Genomic DNA, 20358 nt, shown 5'->3' on the forward strand with positions numbered 1-20358 from the left:
TTTTTTTTATATCATGGTTTATGATTATGGGCGTGGTTTTGGATGACGTCAAAACAAGCCCCGCCCCTCGCTTGTGCGGATGTCAACCGGAAGTTCCGCTTGGTAGTGAACTAGAACAACATCGAGCGGTGAGTAGAACAATTTCACTGAGCTACTAGCGGGCCGCGGCTTCAACCCCCTCAAACTCTCCTCCGCGTTTTACTCGCTGAGCTATTCTTTCATTCCTTTTCGGATCTTCTTTGAGACCCGCGGCGGCTGTTTTGCGTCGTTTGAGCTCCTCATCGTCGCGGACTGACACACGGACGGAGACGCCGGTAGCAGACAATAATAGTTATTGTTTTAGCACATGCTAACATTGTCTGTGTGTGTGTGGGTTGGTGGGGGGGGGGATTAATCGGGATTTTAATCCACGTCAAAGGGATGATGGGTCAGTGGCATTGAGAGTTTTATTGTACTGCTGAAAGCCATCACGAGAAATGAAGAATACACCATTCACCATTGTCCTCATCCGGCTTGATAACCGCGCATCGCCCCGCTTCCGCCTCCGCGCCGGTTCCCCCTTTCGTTGTTGTAGCTCGCGAAACTGCGGTTGTATGGTGCGTGGAGGAAAGAGAGAGAGGGGGGGGGCTGTCACTCAGTGCCGCATTTGATTATCCTCCTGTTTGGCAGCCATCTGCACGAGGTCTATTGGCATTCCACCATTATTGAATGTGTTGAATTAGTCCACTAGCTTGATGCTAATTGTAAACGCCTTATATGGGCCATCTGAAATCTCGATTTTGACCTACTGACCTTCTCCCGCAGTGGCGAGCGTGGGCCATTGTTTCCTAGCATTCCATTAAAATTTTATGTAAAAACGAGTAAGTCACGCAGTTGTGTAGGCCACCCGGACCGGATACAGTTGAAATCTTAACTTTTAAGGGCAAGGATTATCCAGTGGGAGGTTTACACATTAACTTTTTGCATTTCCGCTTGCCGTCAGGCCCCGCCTGAGTCCGCATCATCACATAGTCAAAGAACATCAAGGAGAGACTTTTACGACTTTGCCGTCTCATAACTGGGTGCCCCAAACTGTTATCTCGATACAATAGGCAGGTGGGGCCAACTGAAACCAAACTTAACAGCCTGTGTATCGAATTAGATTTCCCTGTGTGGGGAAAGTATGAAGCAAGCAATGCTAACATGGTTGGCGCTGATTAAAATAAACAGTTTGAATGCGCTCGCATTGCAAGTTTGCGTCCTCGTTTGTGTTTGCAGACTCTCACGGTGTATGTGTGGCAACAACATGTCTGCGCCGCTGCTCGCCGAGGCTGTGACGGTGTCCGGGAACGAGAAGGAGACCGCAGCGGTGAGTTCTTATAACTCAATTTGCCTTCCATCGCAAGTAGACATAAAATCCATGTAGTGTACTTCTGGATTTTATTTGATTTCATAAGCGTTTTTTTTTTTTCCATTTCTTGTTACAGGTAATTTTCCTTCATGGATTGGGAGACACAGGGTAAGTAGCGTCTCAGTCTGGGTTAAAAATAAATCAAATTACCCACAGTGTATTTAAACTGGGGCAAATTTAAGTGGAGTAGTCGCACCGCACCGTTGCAGCGACAGCGAAGGACATCTTTCTTCTTGCGACATCCGGTTCTTTCCAAATACAAGACCAGCTTTGTTTGAGCAAAAGAGGCCCCTTCTGTCAATTCCGTGTTGTCATGCACATGCTGAGAATTCATAAAATCGCCCATCTTAAAGGCAATTGCAAAGTGTTATTGTCATGATTTAATGAGGTTTTTGTTCTTCAGGCACGGGTGGGTTGACACCTTGACGGGGATCCAACTGCCTCACGTCAAGTTCATCTGCCCTCATGCGTGAGTGTCCAAAGAAGGAGTCTCGCTCCACAGTGGGATTATCTTCCTTCTTTTTCTTTGTTCCGTCCAAACAAGCCAAGCTGGTCACCTGAATCCACACGTCTTGTCTTTTCACCTCCCCCCAGGCCGATGATCCCCGTCACCCTTAACATGAACGCCACGATGCCCGCCTGGTAAGAAGCGCCGTTTCCAGGGCAAGCGCAACGAAACAGACGGCAACATTTGATGGTTTGTGTTTTGCCGCAGGTTCGACCTCAAGGGTCTCAGCCCCGAAGCCCCCGAGGACGAATACGGAATCAAAAAGGCGGCTGATGACAGTGAGTCGATTCGAGTGACCGTTTAGATAACAAAAAAATAAACTCATTTCAAACTGTTCAAACAATTTTGGCACTTTTGTCGCCTTCCCTTCAGTCAAGGCCATCATCGAGCATGAGGGCAAAAATGGGATCCCTCCACACCGCATCATGCTCGGCGGTTTCTCTCAGGTTGGATCCCATATGCACGTTTTCTTTGTTGTCCGATGATTCCTCAAGAACGCAGCTCACCACTTCACTTTTGTTTGATTTCACTCGCTTCCTCCTTCAGGGCGGGGCCTTGTCCCTGTACACCGCTTTGACCTGCCAGCACCAACTGGCCGGCGTGGTGGCCCTCAGCTGCTGGCTGCCGCTTCACAAGACCTTCCCTTTGGTACACCAGTTTGTTTGTGATCCAAGTCGAGCGAAACGTTCACGCTGATGCGTGGCGTCTCTTTTGTGAAGGCGTTAAGCGGCAGCAAGAACCTGCCCATCCTGCAGTGCCACGGTGAGAAGGACGAAATGATCCCCGTGCAGTTTGGCGCCATGACGGCCGAGAAGCTCAAATACATCATCAACCCGCAGATGATCACCTTCAAAACCTACCCGGGGGTCTCTCACGCGTCCTGCCCTCAGGTGTCGTGCTTATAGTTTTTTAGGGGGCGTGTGACGATAACACAAGATCAACTTAACGGTTTTTGGTTGTGTGCCTTTGTTCCTCTGCAGGAGATGCTGGCAGTGAAGGATTTCATTGAGAAGTACTTGCCTCGAATCTGACCTCATCCCCCTCCCCCCCTCACCGATGACACTGACCCCCGAACCTCCTCCCGCCCAACCCTATTTTGTCATTCCCCAAACAGGAAACAGCCATGAGCACCCCTTCCTTCCAAACACAAATTGGATTCTTAAAAGTAAAACTTCAGTGCTCATCTTTGCAATTCATAGCCATTGGAGGGAGAAAATCAGCCCAACATGGAACATTCCTGTTGATCAACTCGCTGTGTCCTCTTGCAACACGTTTCCCTTTTGTGTTGCTTGTCAACCTCCGGTTGTCCTCATTCACTCCCATTCCATGTTTTTGTTTTTTAGTTCTGATCTTTTTAGTTGTAGCTGCAAAACACAAGTCAAAAATGCTTATTATTGCAAATGAAGTCGATCTCCCTCCTTTGGCAACGTAACCGTCTAACCCGCTGATCAAGTGTCACTTGTAAAACTTTCCAAAAATGTCAATGCACTGACAGGGTGGTAAGAAGAACATAATCGAAGAGTGATTTTACAAATTACGAAAGAAAGTTAACCTGAACAACTTGATCTTTAGAGTGTCGCTCAGAGGAGTCACGTGCGTAGAAATCGACATGTCAAGTGATCTGTGTTCTCACCCCCCCCCTCGTTTCCGTGAATGTTGTTTTTACTCTTGTGCCCCCCTGTTGGCACTTGTTTGGAAAATCTTTGGGGAAAGGAGGAAAGACATCCGATTTGATTGTTGATGACAAATCATTGAATGTCACGGTCGCTTCACACGTTAAGTAACGGTCGTTTGTCATCCTCTAAGACTGCTGCCTAACTTTTTTTTTTGTTGTAATTATTCCAAATGTGTGACAATGTTTGTTGCACATTTTCATGTGGTTTCTCCTGGGTTTGAGTTTAATATTTTTGTGTACCCAATTTTTTATTTTTTTTTGCGTGTGTGTTTTGCCTCTGTTGTCATCTCATCCTTTTATTGTATTGTTTATAATGATGACCATCCAGTAACAGGAGACTGGTGGTCTTGTTTGCAAGCACCTGTATGCAGAATAAATGACAAGGAAAAACATTGTGTAACCTTTAGTGTGTTTGTTCCCTCAGGACGCAGTGAAGCATCGATTTTCTATCGCGATTAATTGCACGAGAACATGCAAACTCCACACAGTGGGGCCTAAATATAGTTTCTAACTCAGGACCTCTTAATGAAAGGGAAATGTGTAAATAAATATTTTGGTGAGCCTTAAAATTGTGTAAACAGCAGCACTAGCAATGGGCAAAATATTCACTGGTTCTTCAAACTGCAAAATTTTACAGGCTCTTTAATTTTTAATCCATTTTGTTATGCAATGTTCGGTTGTATTTAACTTTTAAATGTAATCCTGTTCGAGAACATTTTAATGAAATAGTTTTAAGTATTTTTTAATATCCTTATATTTAGCAAAATCTATAATTACAATATACTTTTAGAAATGTTTCACCATTTTTATGATTACTTCAGCCTAGCAATATTGACATATTTGATGAATTACAGCATTTTTTTTTAACGAAATGGCTTCCGGAAATGACATATTTTGGTCCCGTCCACTTTTACAAATTGACCAATGGGGTGTTTAGTTTGGAGGAAGTGAAGCAGGAAAATAATAGACCAATCAAGTGGCAGAGGGAAAGAATGGACCAATCACGCGATAAGGACGGGCCATTGTATCTGAAGAAGAAAAAAGGGCTTTCAGGACAACCGACGATCGCCATCTTTGACACGTCTGAGGCGCGGTGAGCATTGCGTGTTAACTTCAAAACCCTTTTTCGTGCTATTTGGAATACTTGTTCGATAATAAGGATCGATGCCTCATTTTCATAACAACCGTGGCGGAATGGGGATGAGTCAATTCCAGCCTCGCCGAGGCGGTGGAGTCGGCGGTCCTATGCGGGGAAGTATAATGGGAAGCCCCAATTTTAGAAATCACCCTTTCCAGAACCCGAACCCGAACCGTCGGGGAGGAAACAACAACTTCAACCGTGGACAGCAGTCGAGCCCCCAAAAGTCACAAAACAACCAAGGCATGCAGGGCCTCCCACCGCCGACTCCCGGGCCCGCTCTCACCATGAAAGGCCCGATGGACAAGAAGCAGGAGCAAGAAAAGCCGACAACCCCCACAACGGAGCCGAAAGTTCAGCCCAAGCAAGAAATCACATCTCCCCAACCGAACCAGACCAACAAGACTCCGCAGCTCAAGTCACCAACTCAAAATGCTAACGGCCCGCAACTACCCCAGCAGCAGAATCCATCTGCTCTCGTGAGTCCCAAGCCAGGTCCTCAGCAAAACCAACAAAATCAGAAAGAAGTCCCTCAAACAAACCAACAAACCCAGAAGCCTGGACAACAACAAAACCAGAAGCCTGGACAGCAACCGAACCAGCGGCCAGGCCAACCGCAAAATCAACAGACCCAGAGAGGAGGGCAACAACAAAATCAGCAGAACCAGAGGCCTGGACAACCGCAAAATCAAAGGGGAGGCCAACAAAATAATCAGCCGAACCAAAGGATGGGTCCGCAGCAGAACCCGCGGCAAGGCATGCAATCGCAAATCCAACAGAACCAGAGGATGGGCCAGCAGCAGAATCAAAGGCCAGGCCCAAAGACTGGGCCCCAGATGAATACATTTAATAAACCGGTGCAAGGACAGCCGCAGCAGCTGGACGCCCCGGGTACAAGCACGGCGCAAGGGCAACCACAGGTTAGTTTTTGTACTTTTCACCACATTTACATCAATAACCCATCTTTCAAACGACCTAAAAACGCTTAAATAATTTTTAAACATCGTGTATTTCGACAGAAAATGGCCGTAGTTATCTTTTGTTTTATTGAAGCGTTGTGTTTTATTCTTATTACTTGGCAGTCCGCTCGGGTGGTGCTATAACGAACTTATGCACTAATATTTTCACCGCCTTTGTCTCGCGCAACTGCTGTGCCTGTACTGGGTGATGAATTCAAGCGCACCCGTCGTGTTTACTTCCTGCCGCCATCTTGGGTGAAAAAGTCAGTTGCACAATCGCCTTTTTGACCTATATATTGATTTTGCGTCATTTGGTGATTTCTTTTTTTAATACGATTGTTCGCACCCCCATGTAAAGTACGTAATATCGTAGAATTGAGGTTGTTTGCGCTCTATGGTAGAAATAAAAGAGCGAACAATGCCGTGGGGGGACGTGAAAATGGCGACGAAGAAAACCAGCCATGACGTATTTGTTTTCCCCAATGTCGGATTGCATTTTGTGCGGTAAAGTCCTCTGTTGTTTATTTTATTTTTAATACGTATTTATTCACACATTTAGCAGGAATTCAAGGCGACACTGTCCATGCTGCTGAAACCTGGCGAGAAATCCTACACACAGCGGTGCCGTCTGTTTGTCGGAAACCTCCCCAATGACATCACTGAGGAGAATTTCAGGAAGATTTTTGCCAAGTATGGAGAGCCCAGTGAGGTTTTTATCAACAAAGGAAAAGGCTTTGGTTTCATCCGACTGGTAAGCTTTAATATGACTAACGTCAATGTAAGAAAATGGTATCTGGTTACAAATTATTGTAACGCATTGATTTAGGAGTCCCGTGCACTTGCCGAGATAGCGAAAGCCGAATTGGACGACCTTCCGATGAAAGGCAGAAGCCTCCGCGTCCGCTTTGCCACACACTCTGCGGCCCTCTCCGTCAAGAACCTGTCGCCTTTCGTGTCCAACGAGCTCCTGGAGGAGGCCTTCTCCCAGTTTGGGATGATTGAGAGGGCCGTCGTCATTGTTGACGACCGCGGGCGCTCCACCGGCAAGGGCATCGTGGAGTTTGCCTCCAAGCCGGCAGCCAGGAAGGCCCTGGACCGGTGCAACGAGGGCGTCTTTCTGCTCACCACGTAAGTTATTTTTTTATAAAATGTACATGATGTCAATCTTAATTGCATTACAGTGTATAAACTTATGCTAAAGCCCGTCCGTGAGATAAGTTTGTCTTTAAACTGTTGAGATATACTGAAAAGAACATTGTAAGATCATACTGTGCTATTTTTGTTTTAGGTCACCAAGGCCCGTAGTTGTGGAGCCCCTTGAACAGTGTGACGATCAAGATGGACTTCCAGAGAAGCTGGCACAGAAGAACCCCAGATACCAAGTGTACGCATGTCGCTTGTCAACTTTTCGCCATCCTCTCTGTGCAACATACATTTGAATCAAACATTTTCCACCCATCCTTGTTCTCTCAATAGGGAACGCGAGGAACCCCCTCGCTTTGCCCGCCCCGGCACCTTTGAGTTTGAGTACTCCAAACGCTGGAAGTCATTGGATGAGATGGAGAAGCAGCAGAGGCAGCAGGTCGACAAGAACATGATGGAGGCCCGCGAGAAGCTTGAGAGCGAGATGGAGGAGGCCTACCATGAGCACCAGGCCAACATGCTGCGTCAGGGTAAGACCACCCAGGCTACCTCATGCCCCATCTCCACCGTCGCACTCTACCCCGAGTTAATCTAATGTTCCTTCGCAGATCTGCTGAGGCGACAGGAGGAACTGCGACGCATGGAAGAGATGCACAATCAGGAGATGCAGAAGAGGAAGGAGATGCAGTTGAGGTGCTGTTGTTCATCTGCTTGGAGCACCTGCGCTCTTGGTCCAGGTGCGCGCGGTAGCCCGTGCTCATGGTGTCGTCTCCCTCAGACAAGAGGAGGAGCGTCGCAGGCGAGAAGACGAGATGCTTCGCAAGCGCGAGCTGGAGGAGCAGATGCGTCGCCAGCGCGAAGAAAGCTACAGGATTGGCAACTTCATTGACGTGAGTTCAACATTGTGCAAATGAAAAGAGACACCTTGTAACGCTTCTGAATTATTTGTCCAGAGGGAGAGAGACATGCGGATGAGTTCTGGTGCTGCCCTGGCTATGGGAGGTAGGTTCTGTTCCTTTATTTGGATACTGTTCACTTCTCAATCAAAGCAATCCTATGAGTGCCATCAAATCTGGTTTGATCCATTAAGCTGGGAAAGTAACACCAACGATGGCCACCTGGTGGCGGCATTGAGTCTCTTTTGGATGCAATCACCTTGCCAGTCAACATGGCACACCTCTGAAAATCTGACTGTTGGGAGCGCACACCACGAGTCTAAAGCGCTCGTATTTATTCGAGTGACTCGATCGAGATGGTAATTGATGTTTCCCCAATCCAGATATGGCCTATGGCACCGTTGGCCAGGCCTACGCCATGAATGCGATGGGATATGAGGCCCAGCAGGCAATGGGAGCGTCTCCGGGATCCCAGATGAGCAATGATATGGTAAGGTATCCCGCTTTCGGGAAAACCACTCTTGTGTCTGGACTTTCCCCTCCACCGGGAACATTATTTGGAGCAGATTAGTCGACTCAATCGTTGGATTGGTGGGAGGGGGGGTTGTGCCAGGCATTCTGTTCACATGCTCTCACCGCTTGTTGATTGTGGTGGAAACCATTGCTACATTTAATTCTTATCAATATCGGCCTGCCAGTCCCCCCCGTGGTTTTGCTCTCAGTGGTTAAGCTTCAAGCTGACTGACAGCCTGCACTAAACGCCGTTTAAGAACGTCTGTCATCTTGACAACATTTTGTGCTGTGGGTCGCTCCTGCAAGCCCTGTCTCTTGTGATCTGGACAGGCACTTTTTTTTTTTTCTCTCGTGGTGTCTACCAATCTTTTTCAAGTATGTTGCTGTGCGAGCGTCATGAGAAGAAATCCAATCGACCGCTGTGTGTTTTTGTGCTCCTTTAGTGCAACAAAGCCACTACTATGACACAAACAGGCATTTATTCTCTCTTGATATTTGTAGATAGCGTGTTTAGTGTCGGCTGGCGGCCAAACCACAAACAAGAAGTAATTTAAGATAATTAAGACCTGTGGGGGCAGGCGTAGCATTGTGACTTGAGTGCTCAGGTTTTTATTTTTTCTCAGGGATGCACCATTGAAATGTCAGTTGATCTTCTACGTCTGGCTCGCTTGCATAGGAAGTGACAAAGACTGCTGGCGAATATTTGTAGTGTCATTTTCCACCTGAAAATGAAGTGCATTTTCCATAATGAGCATAGTTTTAGAGTTGATGAAAAGTTTGCTACTTATTCAGCCTTTCTTCGTAGTTGTGACATCTTGTCACTTAAGTGAAAATCTTATGACTCTTTTGCTGGCGTCGGGCCGGGAAAAAAAAGTCCTACGTCAAAATTTGGTCCGGGTCTTATTTTTCCCCTGAATTAATGCAATTGCTATTATGTCGCACACGTTTGTGTATTCTTACAAATTGACCAATGTGGCTTGCCGTCTTTGCCAACGCAATGCTAAGCATGCTACTTTTTGGCCTTACCCGAAGGCTGATTTTGGAGGGCCAATGATTCCTGGCCACTTGTAATCCACAATGCTCAGTTTTAAATGAGCAACAGCTAGCGTGAAAAGTCAACCTTTAGTCCGTTCCGCTGGGAAAACAAGAACAGCTGTCTTGACATTTTGATATCACACCTGAGAAATTCTCAGGCTGTGAGTTTAAAAGTGAAACTGACTCGAAATTACTTTCTACTGCTGTGATTTCCAAAAATGATGTGTGTGCTCATTTTACAACTATAATTTGCAGTCAACGGTCCACAATTGTGGGAGTCTGTTGTAGTGTACCGTAGGAAACATTGACAAGAAAGGGAAATGTTTCCGTAACGCGCGTCTTCTTGAAGACAGCAAACGAGCCGATTCGTTTGCACCCGTTTATTTGTTCCTCATTCGTCTCAAGTTTAATCTTTTCATCTTATCATAGTTTTTTTTTCCCTCTCCAAGCATTTTCCAAAAAGTAGGACCCCGTGAAATCTGGCTTTGTTTATTCAGACTCCATTGAGATCCGTCAAAATGTACACAATGACTGAAATCCCAGCTTGAAGAAAACTAAAGCCACTTTAGCGCTCATTTGTGACGATGTGATAAGTTGCTATTTAATTTCCTGGTTTTTGGGGAGTGGGTCTAAGTGTCCCCGTTGCAAGTCAGAACTCCCGTTTTGGGCATTTTTTTTTTGTTTTTCTGAATTTTTGCGAAGCCAGAGTAAAATGCTTCACGTTCCGTCAAGGCCGTTTCTGCGGATTTCACGGGGCCCTACCATAGCCGATCTAACAAGTAAGCGAGTGCAGCCTCTGCCTGGCATGTACCGCCGGGGCTGCGAGGGGAGGCATTGACTAATGAAAGCATTACCCTCTCTTCCTTTTCCGTATGTAACCTGCGGCGCCTGTGGACCTTCATATTGGAACGAACGGTTTCTTCGGATGTGTGGCCTGCTGCTTTTGTTGATCGCAAAAACCTCTAAACATGCACACAAACACATTGATACGCACACGCATGCATACGTCTGCCTCCAACATGGACATGAACTGTGTGCTTGTGCACTGCACCCTCCCCCCCCCCCCATCCCCCTCCCCCCCAACCCTTTTTGAACACCGAACCTCACTGGCACTTTGCCCCGCACAGCGCAACGAGCGCTACGCTCAGGGCGGCCCCCGAGGAATGGTGCCCGGTAACGGCGCTTATGGCAGGGTCCGCGAAGAGTTTGACGTCCCCCCTAAAAAAGCGCGTTTTTAAACGCTCCTCGCTGCAGCATATTTGTTTTGTACAGATTCTTCTCAAACAAACAAAAAAGAAAAAGCGCGTTTTTAAACGCTCCTCGCTGCAGCTTTTTTTTTTTTTTTTGTACAGATTCTTCTCAAACAAGTATGATGACTCAGTTTGTATTTAAGTTCCAAATGTTCCAGCTTGACACTTCATTTTATGACCAATTTACTCCTTTTTTTTATTTTGTATTGCCAGTAGTTTAGGAAGATTAAGTTTCCCTTTAGCTGTATTTTACCCCCTGTATAATTATTTTTGTAGATGTACTGTGTTCTGTGCTTCGTCGTCAACTGTACTTTTTCTTCTCAATTCTCCATGGCTGTGTTTGTGCCATTCACTTCAGAGCATGTTACAATAAAGACAAAAAAATGGGTTCCATTTGGCCAAACCTAATATTTATTCTTGCTGCGTTGTTCATAAACAACCGAGCTGCATTTTTAGTTGGTAGTTATGACGACAGACGTCATATTTTACTTTGACTCGTGAGAAATCCTCAAGGCGCAATTGCAGAGGCAGTCAAAGGACAATGCCTTGCTCAAGGGCACCTTCAAGGTGGCCAGAAAGCAGACTATCATCTCTCTAACAACTGCGTGACCCAAACTCGCAAACGTTGTCTTGATTGCTTGGTCAGAAGATTGATATTGATCTACTCGGCAATCGATATCGCTCCTTACTGCTATCGTACTTGACCACTCTGATGCTTCATAGCAAACAATTCTGCGACAACAACTTGAATCTGTTGATTATATTTTACATCTTTGTCAAAGTTGGAGTGAGATACCCATCTTGTCAAGCACAGTCTGAAGACCAAGTCTGTTCTGAAGGACAGTTCTGGCACTCGTTGAACTCTCTCTGGACACCGCCATTGATTGATTAGCTTACACCGGATTCACACAGGACACTGATGATCGGAATCGGATTAAGAAAGTTTAAAAAAAAAAAAGGGGAGGGGGGATGGTTAGTGCCCTTAGAGTGGACAACCGGACAACCGACAAACCATCATCTGTTGACCAGATCAGCGCCGCTTTCTACATTCCAGGATTGGTTGTTCCACTGTGGCTTATGCTTGTAGAACGCTTTGAAAAGGTAAAAAAAAAACAAAAAAAAACTCCCACTAACATATTTGTTGTACAGCCATCATGGCTGCTGCCTTCATTTCTAAAATATTTGATGTTCTTTGGGCATCCTTAATGTGATATGATGGAACGGCTCGACGGCACACGTTTTAAATAATCTGTGTCGTATTTTCTCTTTCATTGAGCTTCCCTCTAAATTGCTTGATGGGGCGATTCGTAAGTGGCGCTCATTTTCAGATATTAATCTGAAATCCCTAAATTAAATTAAATTAAAAATACAGCCCAGTTTGGCCCACAAATGGCTTTTAAAACCAATAGAGGACATTTTTAAAATGCATCTGTAGAGAATGTTTTCATACACCAAGTAGATTCTAGTTGTATGTTTTAGCTTTTGGATGATCCATCTGTAGTATATTCTGCATTGTTGCTTTGACGTGCTCTTTGCATTCTTTCTTTAACAGGTTTGACGGACTATAAAGGTTTTGGACTGTGGAGGAAATTGAGGCTGTGTAGTGCTTTAGCAAAATGCGTTAAACCTCAAGCGAGAGATGCGAAGGTAGATTGTGACAGGCTACATTTGGCTTTTGAAGTCAGTGTAGCGCCGTTGGAAATTTGGTAGGTAACTGCGCCATCCGTAAAGTGCATGATAAACTGGAATGGTGACTGACGTCTTCTCCAATACGCAAGTCACTTAAAAAATTGACAACAGTTTGAGTGCTTGCGTGTATGTTTATATCAATATGTAGCGTTTTAAAGACGAGATAAAATGTCGTGTTGGTCTGATTTAAAAAAAAAAAAAAAAAAAAAAAAAAAAAAAAAAAAAAAAAAAAAAAAAAAAGCAACAGTGCTCATCAGTAGTCCTGACCTTACTAAAGTACACTTTCAAAACCTAAAGAGTCGGGTAAAAATTTTACAATATTTAACAAATCGCTTCTTGAGTCGACTCATAACAATGCATGGAAATATTTGATGTCTTGAGATTTTCACCTACTTTTTAAGTGATTGAGGCTCTTTTTAATTTGGGCTGATTTTGTTATGTGCCTGGTACCAAATCGCCTCGCTACCCTACCAAAACCGTCTTCAGTAGTTACTCAACATACAAGTGCCCGTTCTATTTATTTTTATACATGAGCTGTCGGGCTGTAGATTTTGTCCTGATTCGCGGGCAAAAAGTTTCTGGCGCCCATCTAGTTAGGGTGGCAAGTTTTCTGGAAGTCAACGTAAATAGAATGAGACACTACGTTGAACTAAATGCCATCAAATCTGATAAACATCCACAAGTTTAATCTTTACGTGAAATGAAACACACCATAGATGGGCTAATGCAACTAGCCTCAATAACCTTTTAAAACAAAGGATATTGGTACACAAACGGTGCAGAGACACATGTAGACCGACAACGTCAAGAAGCCGCGTATGTAAATGCATTCGTACAGAATGTTTTATACTGCCCACTAGTGGTCAAGGCGGAAATGAATACAAGTGAAGCAGCAAAGTTTATTAATACAGCGCGCTTCGTACACAAGGTAAATTCAACATGCACCGCAGCATTAAAAGATGCAAAAGTGTTTTCAAACAAGACAAAAAGAAAATTTGGTTCCTAATATTTTTGCTTGAGTATCTTGGGAGGCAGTAACCAATAAATGGCTTCCCCAAGATGATTTGAGATACATATTGCTTCGTCTTCTCGTAGTGATTCGAGACCAGCTTAACCACATTATACTTTCGCTTTTGTCGCGTAGTTATCTTTTTCGAACGAGTTAAATCGATAGATGACTCCGAAATTGTAACGTCGGCTGAATGTTGTCTATCTGGTGTACAATTTGTTTTCTTTAACAGGTTTGTCCATCTTTAAAGGTGAGAAGGAACAATCCAAAGCAAGCAATTCAAAGTCTGTGCTGACTACAGATGAACTGGCGCTTTTATTTAAAAGAGGAAAAAAAAAAACTAATCTGCCTTAGCTTGTGTAGCACTCGTTGGGGTGGTGTGGATGGAAAAGGTATGACTTGATTTCATTCTCTTATAAAATAGTTGTGAATGTGATGCGGTCAATCGTCTGTCATGGTGGACGATTCTTTTCTTTCTTGAACATTGACTGCATTGTGCACTTTATTCTTCTGCAGTATTTACCAAGTCTACAGCAGCAATAGACTGACTCTTGAAAACTCGGTCAACGTAAAAAAATTGTAGCTTCCAAAGAAAATACCACGCCGGGTTTTTAACTAACTTTAGTTGAATTCCTTTTAATATGAAGGAATCTTTAATGACTAATGCGAAGGTAATTTTTGTTAACTTAAAGTCGGTTCATCATCTTAGTTGTTCCGTCATGCATATTCTTGAGCGCTTTCAACAGCGCTCACTTGACACTTCCTGCTCACGAGTCATGAGCGAGTAGCTTTTGTTGTTGAAATGCAGACTCACAAACTACAAGACAGTTACAGTCCAACCTCGGTTTTCGAACGTCCCGGTTCTTGAACAAAAAATTCGAGATTTTATTTTGCTTCGGTTGTCGAATTTGAGGATTGTATTAACCCCTAATCATGCCTCCAAAGAAAGCAAGTGGGACCAGTAAAGCCATCCTAAAACGCAAAGACGCTCTTAAAGCAATGCGACAATGAGTGCCCGGCTCGCTGCGGTTGCGCGATCGGATCTAATTAAGCTCCCTGCGCACTGAGGTCCACTTAAATTTTGGAAAGTACTTCAGGACTTTCAAAATATTTTCTAAATGTCAGCGACGGCTCTGTCACGGTGCAGTTGCGCGGTCGGCGGTGCGCTGCAATTGCCCGATCGGACAAAAATGCGCAAATGTAAAAAATTCTTTAAAAAGGCAGTTTTTTTTTTTTTTTTTAAGTCTTGGAACGGATTAAAATTGTTTCCATTATTTGTAATGGGAAAGATAGACTCGGAATTCGACCGATTCACTTCTCGAACCGCCTTCTGGAACGGATTGTGGTCGAAAACCGAGGTTTGACTGTAATTTCATTTTATTGTGAGTTTTTGAATATGCGCAGACCCTCTAAAGTTCCAATCAGCTTGTTATTTCAATGTTACGCAAAAGCACTAACAGTAGTTTTGACTAGGTGTCCAGCGACGACACGTTTTTATGGTCTAGCAGTCAACATTGAGGGGAAGCCCTAACTTGAATGTGGCCTGTGACTAAAGTGAGTTTGGCAACCAGACTCCTTTATACCAAACCTTCATTCGTTTTTGGACAAAAATCTGTGGACCTAAACCTTATCCACCCAGGTGTAGCAGGCCATGCTTCAGTGTGTGTGTGTGTCTGTGTCATGTCTTTGACAAAGCTCGCTGCGCTAGCCTCACGTCAGCCAGCTTGTCAGAGACGGGGCTGCCCCAGTCAGCAAGTTACATTGCTCCATGAGTAGTTCTGCAGCAGTCAGTGGAACAGTAAAGCCTGGACTTGTTTGCACTGCAGCCAGAGAGGTATGCTAACACAGCGCGAGCAAGGTAAGTGCTCATCCATGTTTACCTTCTCCAAGATTGTACGCTTGTACCATAACTCTCCTCTCTGTCCTGGCTCATGACACTTGGAAGGGCTTCTGGCATCACACTTGGGATCAAATGGCGGCGCAGTGCAGATCCCGCAACTCTGTGTGTACATCGAAACGAGCAGTGTGTGTGTGTGAGAAAGTGTGCTTGTAGTGCTGCGTAATGAGTGCCGTTCAGAACCAGACCTCAAGTGTATCTTAGAAAACTTTTTGTTGCCTTGTGACGTGCACTCGAGCGGCACCCTGGTTACTGTCATCGAGGGCAATGGTACTCCGAGGGCTTTGTGTTCCAAAGTTGCGATTGTGCGCAACCCAGACAAAATTAAAACATGTTGAATTCTGTTCCCACCAAGCAGACCGGTCGGTCGGTCTCTTTACCCCACTGTACGCAATTTTGCATTATTTTTTATTGATTTTTTTGCAGCCGCAACGATTAATTGACGATAAATTAATCGATCGGTATGTACGGTGAAAATCAATGCATTTTATGCACACTCATTCCGGAAAAAAAAAAAGTTTGTCCGTAAAGGGTCAGAAAGTCAAATCGTTTTTAAAATACTACGTTGGCAAAATCCCCCATTACCTTCGTGATGTACTGGACCGCTTGGTGGAAACTCTGCTTTACCTTAACCAATGGACAATATTTGTAGTACTTATTTAAAAAAATATATTTCTACTTCTTACAATATGACTTTGTGGTTTTGGGATCAAGTGTCCTTGTGTTTTAACAGGTTGCTTCTTGTACCTAATGGGGTGGGAGTGATGATCGTTTAAAAAAAAAAAAAAAGGACCTGAAAAAGTCTCAACCAGGCGTAATCTCTTTCATATATCTGTGTTCTGTTGATGTACTTTTGGGAGACTCTGTTTTGTATTCAAGTATGGTTTTGAATGACAAACTCGACATTGATATAAATTTCTTATTATCTGGTCCCGATTTACTCTCAAATTGACTTATTTAAATTGAACAAATGATCCTTTCCTTTAATTGTCTGACACACAGCATCGTACCTTCTGTCATTTAAAATTGAGCATTACATTTCTAGCTTTACAAGTTTTGGCGATACATTGCTTAGATTATGAAAAAAGATACAATTGTAAATTCATAAAATTGAAAACAAATCAAGTTTAATTGGATTATTTTTCACGACACACAACACCCGTTTGGGGGCTCGCAATCTTAGCGCAACATATATTTTGACACTCCGGACTCAACAAAAAGCTTGTTTGCAATCTTGACATGAGAGAAATATTTGTAAACATGGTTTGTGCAGCACAAATATGCCAAACATTTGTAGCGATCATCTGTGCAATCCTTTCCTAAGCTAGGCCTGTTGTGGGGTTGGGCGGGCGTGCGTACCTGAATACTTGTGTCATTCTTGCAGGCATTGTACTTCCATCTCGAGGTCTTCTCTTGTTGGGCGTTGTCTCGCCAGCCAACAGTGGCCATTGTAACGCTCTCGCTACCTATGAAGGTACCGCGTTGTATCCGCTGCCGAGACCTGTCTGTCCATCTGCACTGTGAGCCATTCCGTTTGCTTTCTCTGAATCGCGTGGTCGAGACTGTTTTCGGCGTCCTACGACCCAAAACGCCAGTGTGATGCCAGAACCACCCTCGCGGCCGCTGCGGGCCGGCCGACAGGCCGCAAAAACGACCTAGCCTGTTGCGGCCGTTGCCGCTTGGTGTGGGAGCCTAGCTTGCAAACTAGCCAGGGATCGGGGACTGTCACGAATGCCGTGAGCTGGAGTTTTGTCACTTAGTCTTGCAGCTTGATAAGTGAACAGCAGAGGTGTGGCGCTCAAGTCACACAACTTGACTCCAGTCAGATGCAAATCAGCAATTTTAAGACTAAAACGGGAAAAAAAAACGACTTGGTATAGCGACTCGCTTAGATTTGGGTAAAACTTGTCATGTTGGTAATTTCGCAAGATGGTAATGGACACTATGGAAACGGATTTTTTGGACAATTTACAAAACAAAATGACTGACTGACTGGCTCCCACCTCTGGTCCACAGCGCCACTCATGCTCCCATATGACACTCTTGAACTTCCGGCAAGGTCACACTGCACAATGTCACCAATCAGCGACAATACCTTAAGCGCAGTAAACATCGGTCGGGGTCAACCTTTGCGCAAAGTTTTTTTTTTTTTTTTTTAAACATATGTGCCATTTTGAAACAAATGATTTTACTTTGCACATTTCATTCTTGCGTTTTCTAGCCTTCCGTACGTATCTTTTGTCAGACATAAAAAAAAAAAATCCTTCCTGCCGACTCAGGAGCTCGTGTAGTGTGGCCGTCTCACACGTACAACTTTAACACTTCGTGTAATGCATGTTCATATCGTAACTTTCTGACACGGAAACACACACTCACACACATGCCTAAGCAGCCATTAAAGTTTGCCTTTTCCCTGTCCGCTTCTCACTACGCGTGTGTCTCGCCACAGGAGCCTCCACTGGCCGACGGAGGGTGACCAGCCTTGTTCCCCTCACTGCGCCATGATGGTAGGTTGGATGAGCTTAAAAAAAACAGAACCACCCGTTAGTTTTAGATGGCGTAGTAATGTGTAGCCCCCTCCTAATTTTTCTCTGATTTCCAGAAAACATGGTCACTGGTAAAACGATGCAAGAACCACAGAAATGGCGACACCTTTGAGCGAGGTCCCGTGTTTGCGTGCACTCACCACCAGGACGTCCAAATTAACGCGGTGAGTGCGAGATCATATTCTCAGTGTATTTATCTCGATGTAAAGATCTTACTAACGGAGTTTCTCCTTCCCTTGCAGAGGTCTTACGCCTTGATGGATCACTCCGGACGACGACGGAATGAATGGATGCTCTGAAATAAGAAAATAAAAAAGCTCCACTTGAGTCTAGAATCTCCTCTCCTTTTTTGCAGTCTAAGCAAAACGAACAAGTCTCCAGTGTCTTGCTCAAAAGCAACCATAAGCTCAATGTGTTGAGAAGGTGCCGCGTTTCGCTGGAGGAGGTCCAGCTCGCAGACACCCGAGCAAGGTGATCCAACCGCAGTGGCCCGATTAAATGTGAGTCTGCATCACGCTGACCTGACACTGAAACTCGCAGCACGGGGGACGTGTGAAAGACTTGACCTTCACGGTCATCTGAGCTGCGGTTAAAAGCAAACACCTTGGATGAATTCCTTTCACATGGGGATTCTACATTTTTAGGCAGATTCTACTGAACCACAAAATTCCAGACTCACCCGTGAGGAATGTACACAAATACAGGAATAATACTTACGGCTAACAACGTGAAAACAGAAATTAATAGATGTTATGGTACAGTCAAGGTAGAAACAAATCGGGCAGTATCAGCATCTGGATGGAACATGTTTAAGAACTCAAGTTCTTATTCATCTCCATTTCCGGTCTGTAAAGTGACCCGGTCAGGGATACAACAAGGGGCAGGAGGGGTTGTACCTGACCGCTGGCCGTCATCCATCTTTAATAAGACTCATGAATCATTGATGGTCGCAGCTGCCCACACAGGTGGAGCACAACTGCAGTCACTTTCTTCCGGGCTTTGCCGAAGGAGGACGGCCACCTCCATCCATGTCCTCTAAGCGCTCCATGTGCGGCGCTAACAGCTGCATTCATGAGTGGCATCGCCGGTGCGCCCTCACCACCTCCTGGCGTGGTTGGCGTGGCCATCGGCGGAGCCTGCTACCAGAGATCCGCCGCTCCGGTTCGGAGGAGTGAGAAGAAAACACCGCTGAGGCTGCCGTCGCTTGGAGTGCCTGCCGGAGCGGTCGCTAGCGGGCGTGGCGTCAACGAGTCAAGACTCAGGTGAATTTTCAATTACCGTAATTTTCGGACTATAAGTCGCGGTTTTTTTTCATAGTTTGGGTGGGGGGGCGACTTATACTCAGGAGCGATTTATATACATATATATGGGGTTTTTCACTTTTTTGGGCATTTTATGGCTGGTGCGACTTATACTCCGGTGCGACTTATAGTCCGAAAATTACGGTATATGGAGTGAAAATGTTGCATTCCATTTCAGTTCTTCTAATCGGAACCTTGCAAAAACAACTATTGCGGCATCTCACTGAGTTGTGACAAATCCCTGCGAAAGTGAAACAGAGCTGACACAGCACCCCGCGGCGTTGACCACCATCGACCCTGACTTTTTTTCACCGTGTTTGGTGTCAACAGAGGGCAAGTTAATCTTGCGGCTGGAATTACAGCATCATTGTTTGATAGCATCACTCCCACCCGCGTGGCGCGCCACTCAACAAGATAAAACTGCTTGAAACTGATACGGGGCTCGATGCAGCACCCTGTGGTGCGCCCCACACTAAACAAAAGCCCTCCAGCTGAGGATCTGATTAAATGACAACACACTTAAGTGTTTTTTAATCCTATTGAAGGGATTAGCACTTTTGTTGACTGGACCACTACCATCGAATTAAATCCCATCAAAGTGTGCGTTTGTGTTTCCACAGCCTTAGCGAGCCATCCCTGCACCACACAAAAGACGGCACCTCATTTGAAGCCTGCTGCTGTGTCCGCCCCGCACCATCTTGCAAGTCTCTCTCCAAGGTCCACTCACCACCAACAAGCAGTCACACTCAAACTTTCCAGCCCACCTACATCCAATTGTCCCATTCCGTCCGGCTCAACTCCAAACCTCGACCCGCCAGGCCCCCCTCGCACACGTCGGCCACCGCCGGAGACCTTCTGGGACCCCTCGGCCCTCTGGCCATGCACGTCCACAAGCCAGAGCCGCTGTCCGTCATTGGGAAACCATGTGTTTTGAATTTCAACCAGCGCCCCGTCACGGGTTTCATGCGCCCTCAGCTCCATGTGTTCCTACCCACGGAGGCCGTGGAGGAAACGGACAACAAATCTCTGGATGAAAGCTTCATGGATGCTAAAATGGCTTCACTGAGGCTTAGGAAGCAAGACTGCAATCGACTGGTTGCGGCGCCATCATATGTAGCCAAAAGCGTCTAACGGAGGCCTCTTCAACCAGTAATTTTACCGTCTACACAATAATTTTCTCCTTTTATATTTTTGTTCAACATCTCACAATCCTGAAAAACAGACACTTATAAATTGCCTGCTATCGTGATGTCAGAAAAACAAGACGTTTGCAGAATATGGTGTGCCATGGAAGAAGTCTAAAGTGAAAAGATGACATAGATTGCTTCAAAGCAAGATGGAACACCGGCCAGAATTTACATTTCAGCAGGTAAGATTATTCAAAAATTCAAGATATAAAGCAGGGATGT

The 20358-nt window shown here is 45.1% G+C and overlaps 4 protein-coding genes and 1 long non-coding RNA gene across 11 annotated transcripts in view; 4 read left to right on the plus strand and 1 right to left on the minus strand.

Moving 5' to 3' along the window:
- Positions 1 to 20358, plus strand: part of LOC119130302 (H-2 class I histocompatibility antigen, alpha chain-like) — a 346995-nt gene that overhangs the window by 95250 nt on the left and 231387 nt on the right. The gene's annotated exons all lie outside the window — the stretch shown is intronic.
- The window catches only part of LOC119130478, a 340541-nt gene that overhangs the window by 91559 nt on the left and 228624 nt on the right, over positions 1 to 20358 (minus strand). The window lies entirely within an intron of this gene.
- Positions 23 to 3965, plus strand: lypla2 (lysophospholipase 2). Of its 2 annotated transcripts, none has more exons than XM_037264204.1 (10): positions 23 to 128; positions 1258 to 1348; positions 1467 to 1498; positions 1794 to 1859; positions 1985 to 2032; positions 2106 to 2176; positions 2271 to 2344; positions 2445 to 2546; positions 2618 to 2788; positions 2879 to 3965. In XM_037264204.1, exons 2-10 carry the CDS (start codon positions 1271 to 1273, stop codon positions 2927 to 2929), a joined length of 693 nt encoding a protein of 230 aa, XP_037120099.1. In that variant the 5' UTR covers positions 23 to 128; positions 1258 to 1270; the 3' UTR covers positions 2930 to 3965. The 2 variants fall into 2 exon arrangements, with proteins under 2 accessions (XP_037120099.1, XP_037120100.1); XM_037264205.1 differs by lacking the exon at positions 23 to 128 and adding an exon at positions 136 to 314.
- Positions 4610 to 17975, plus strand: sfpq (splicing factor proline/glutamine-rich). 5 transcript variants are annotated; one of them, XM_037263886.1, is made up of 12 exons: positions 4610 to 5631; positions 6230 to 6421; positions 6497 to 6798; positions 6959 to 7054; positions 7147 to 7343; positions 7422 to 7506; positions 7592 to 7703; positions 7767 to 7815; positions 8093 to 8199; positions 17552 to 17609; positions 17705 to 17812; positions 17891 to 17975. In XM_037263886.1, exons 1-10 carry the CDS (start codon positions 4738 to 4740, stop codon positions 17576 to 17578), a joined length of 2061 nt encoding a protein of 686 aa, XP_037119781.1. In that variant the 5' UTR covers positions 4610 to 4737; the 3' UTR covers positions 17579 to 17609; positions 17705 to 17812; positions 17891 to 17975. The 5 variants fall into 5 exon arrangements, with proteins under 5 accessions (XP_037119781.1, XP_037119778.1, XP_037119779.1 ...); XM_037263883.1 differs by lacking the exons at positions 17552 to 17609; positions 17705 to 17812; positions 17891 to 17975 and adding an exon at positions 10385 to 12384; XM_037263884.1 differs by lacking the exons at positions 17552 to 17609; positions 17705 to 17812; positions 17891 to 17975 and adding an exon at positions 10385 to 12384 and having other exon boundaries at positions 6233 to 6421.
- LOC119130435 lies at positions 18078 to 20113 on the plus strand. Of its 2 annotated transcripts, XM_037264294.1 has the most exons (3): positions 18078 to 18146; positions 18643 to 18910; positions 19570 to 20113. In XM_037264294.1, exons 2-3 carry the CDS (start codon positions 18720 to 18722, stop codon positions 20078 to 20080), a joined length of 702 nt encoding a protein of 233 aa, XP_037120189.1. In that variant the 5' UTR covers positions 18078 to 18146; positions 18643 to 18719; the 3' UTR covers positions 20081 to 20113. The 2 variants fall into 2 exon arrangements, with proteins under 2 accessions (XP_037120189.1, XP_037120190.1); XM_037264295.1 differs by lacking the exon at positions 18078 to 18146 and having other exon boundaries at positions 18586 to 18910.

Source organism: Syngnathus acus, chromosome 11, assembly GCF_901709675.1.
Source record: "Syngnathus acus chromosome 11, fSynAcu1.2, whole genome shotgun sequence".
Taxonomy (NCBI): Eukaryota; Metazoa; Chordata; class Actinopteri; order Syngnathiformes; family Syngnathidae; genus Syngnathus; species Syngnathus acus.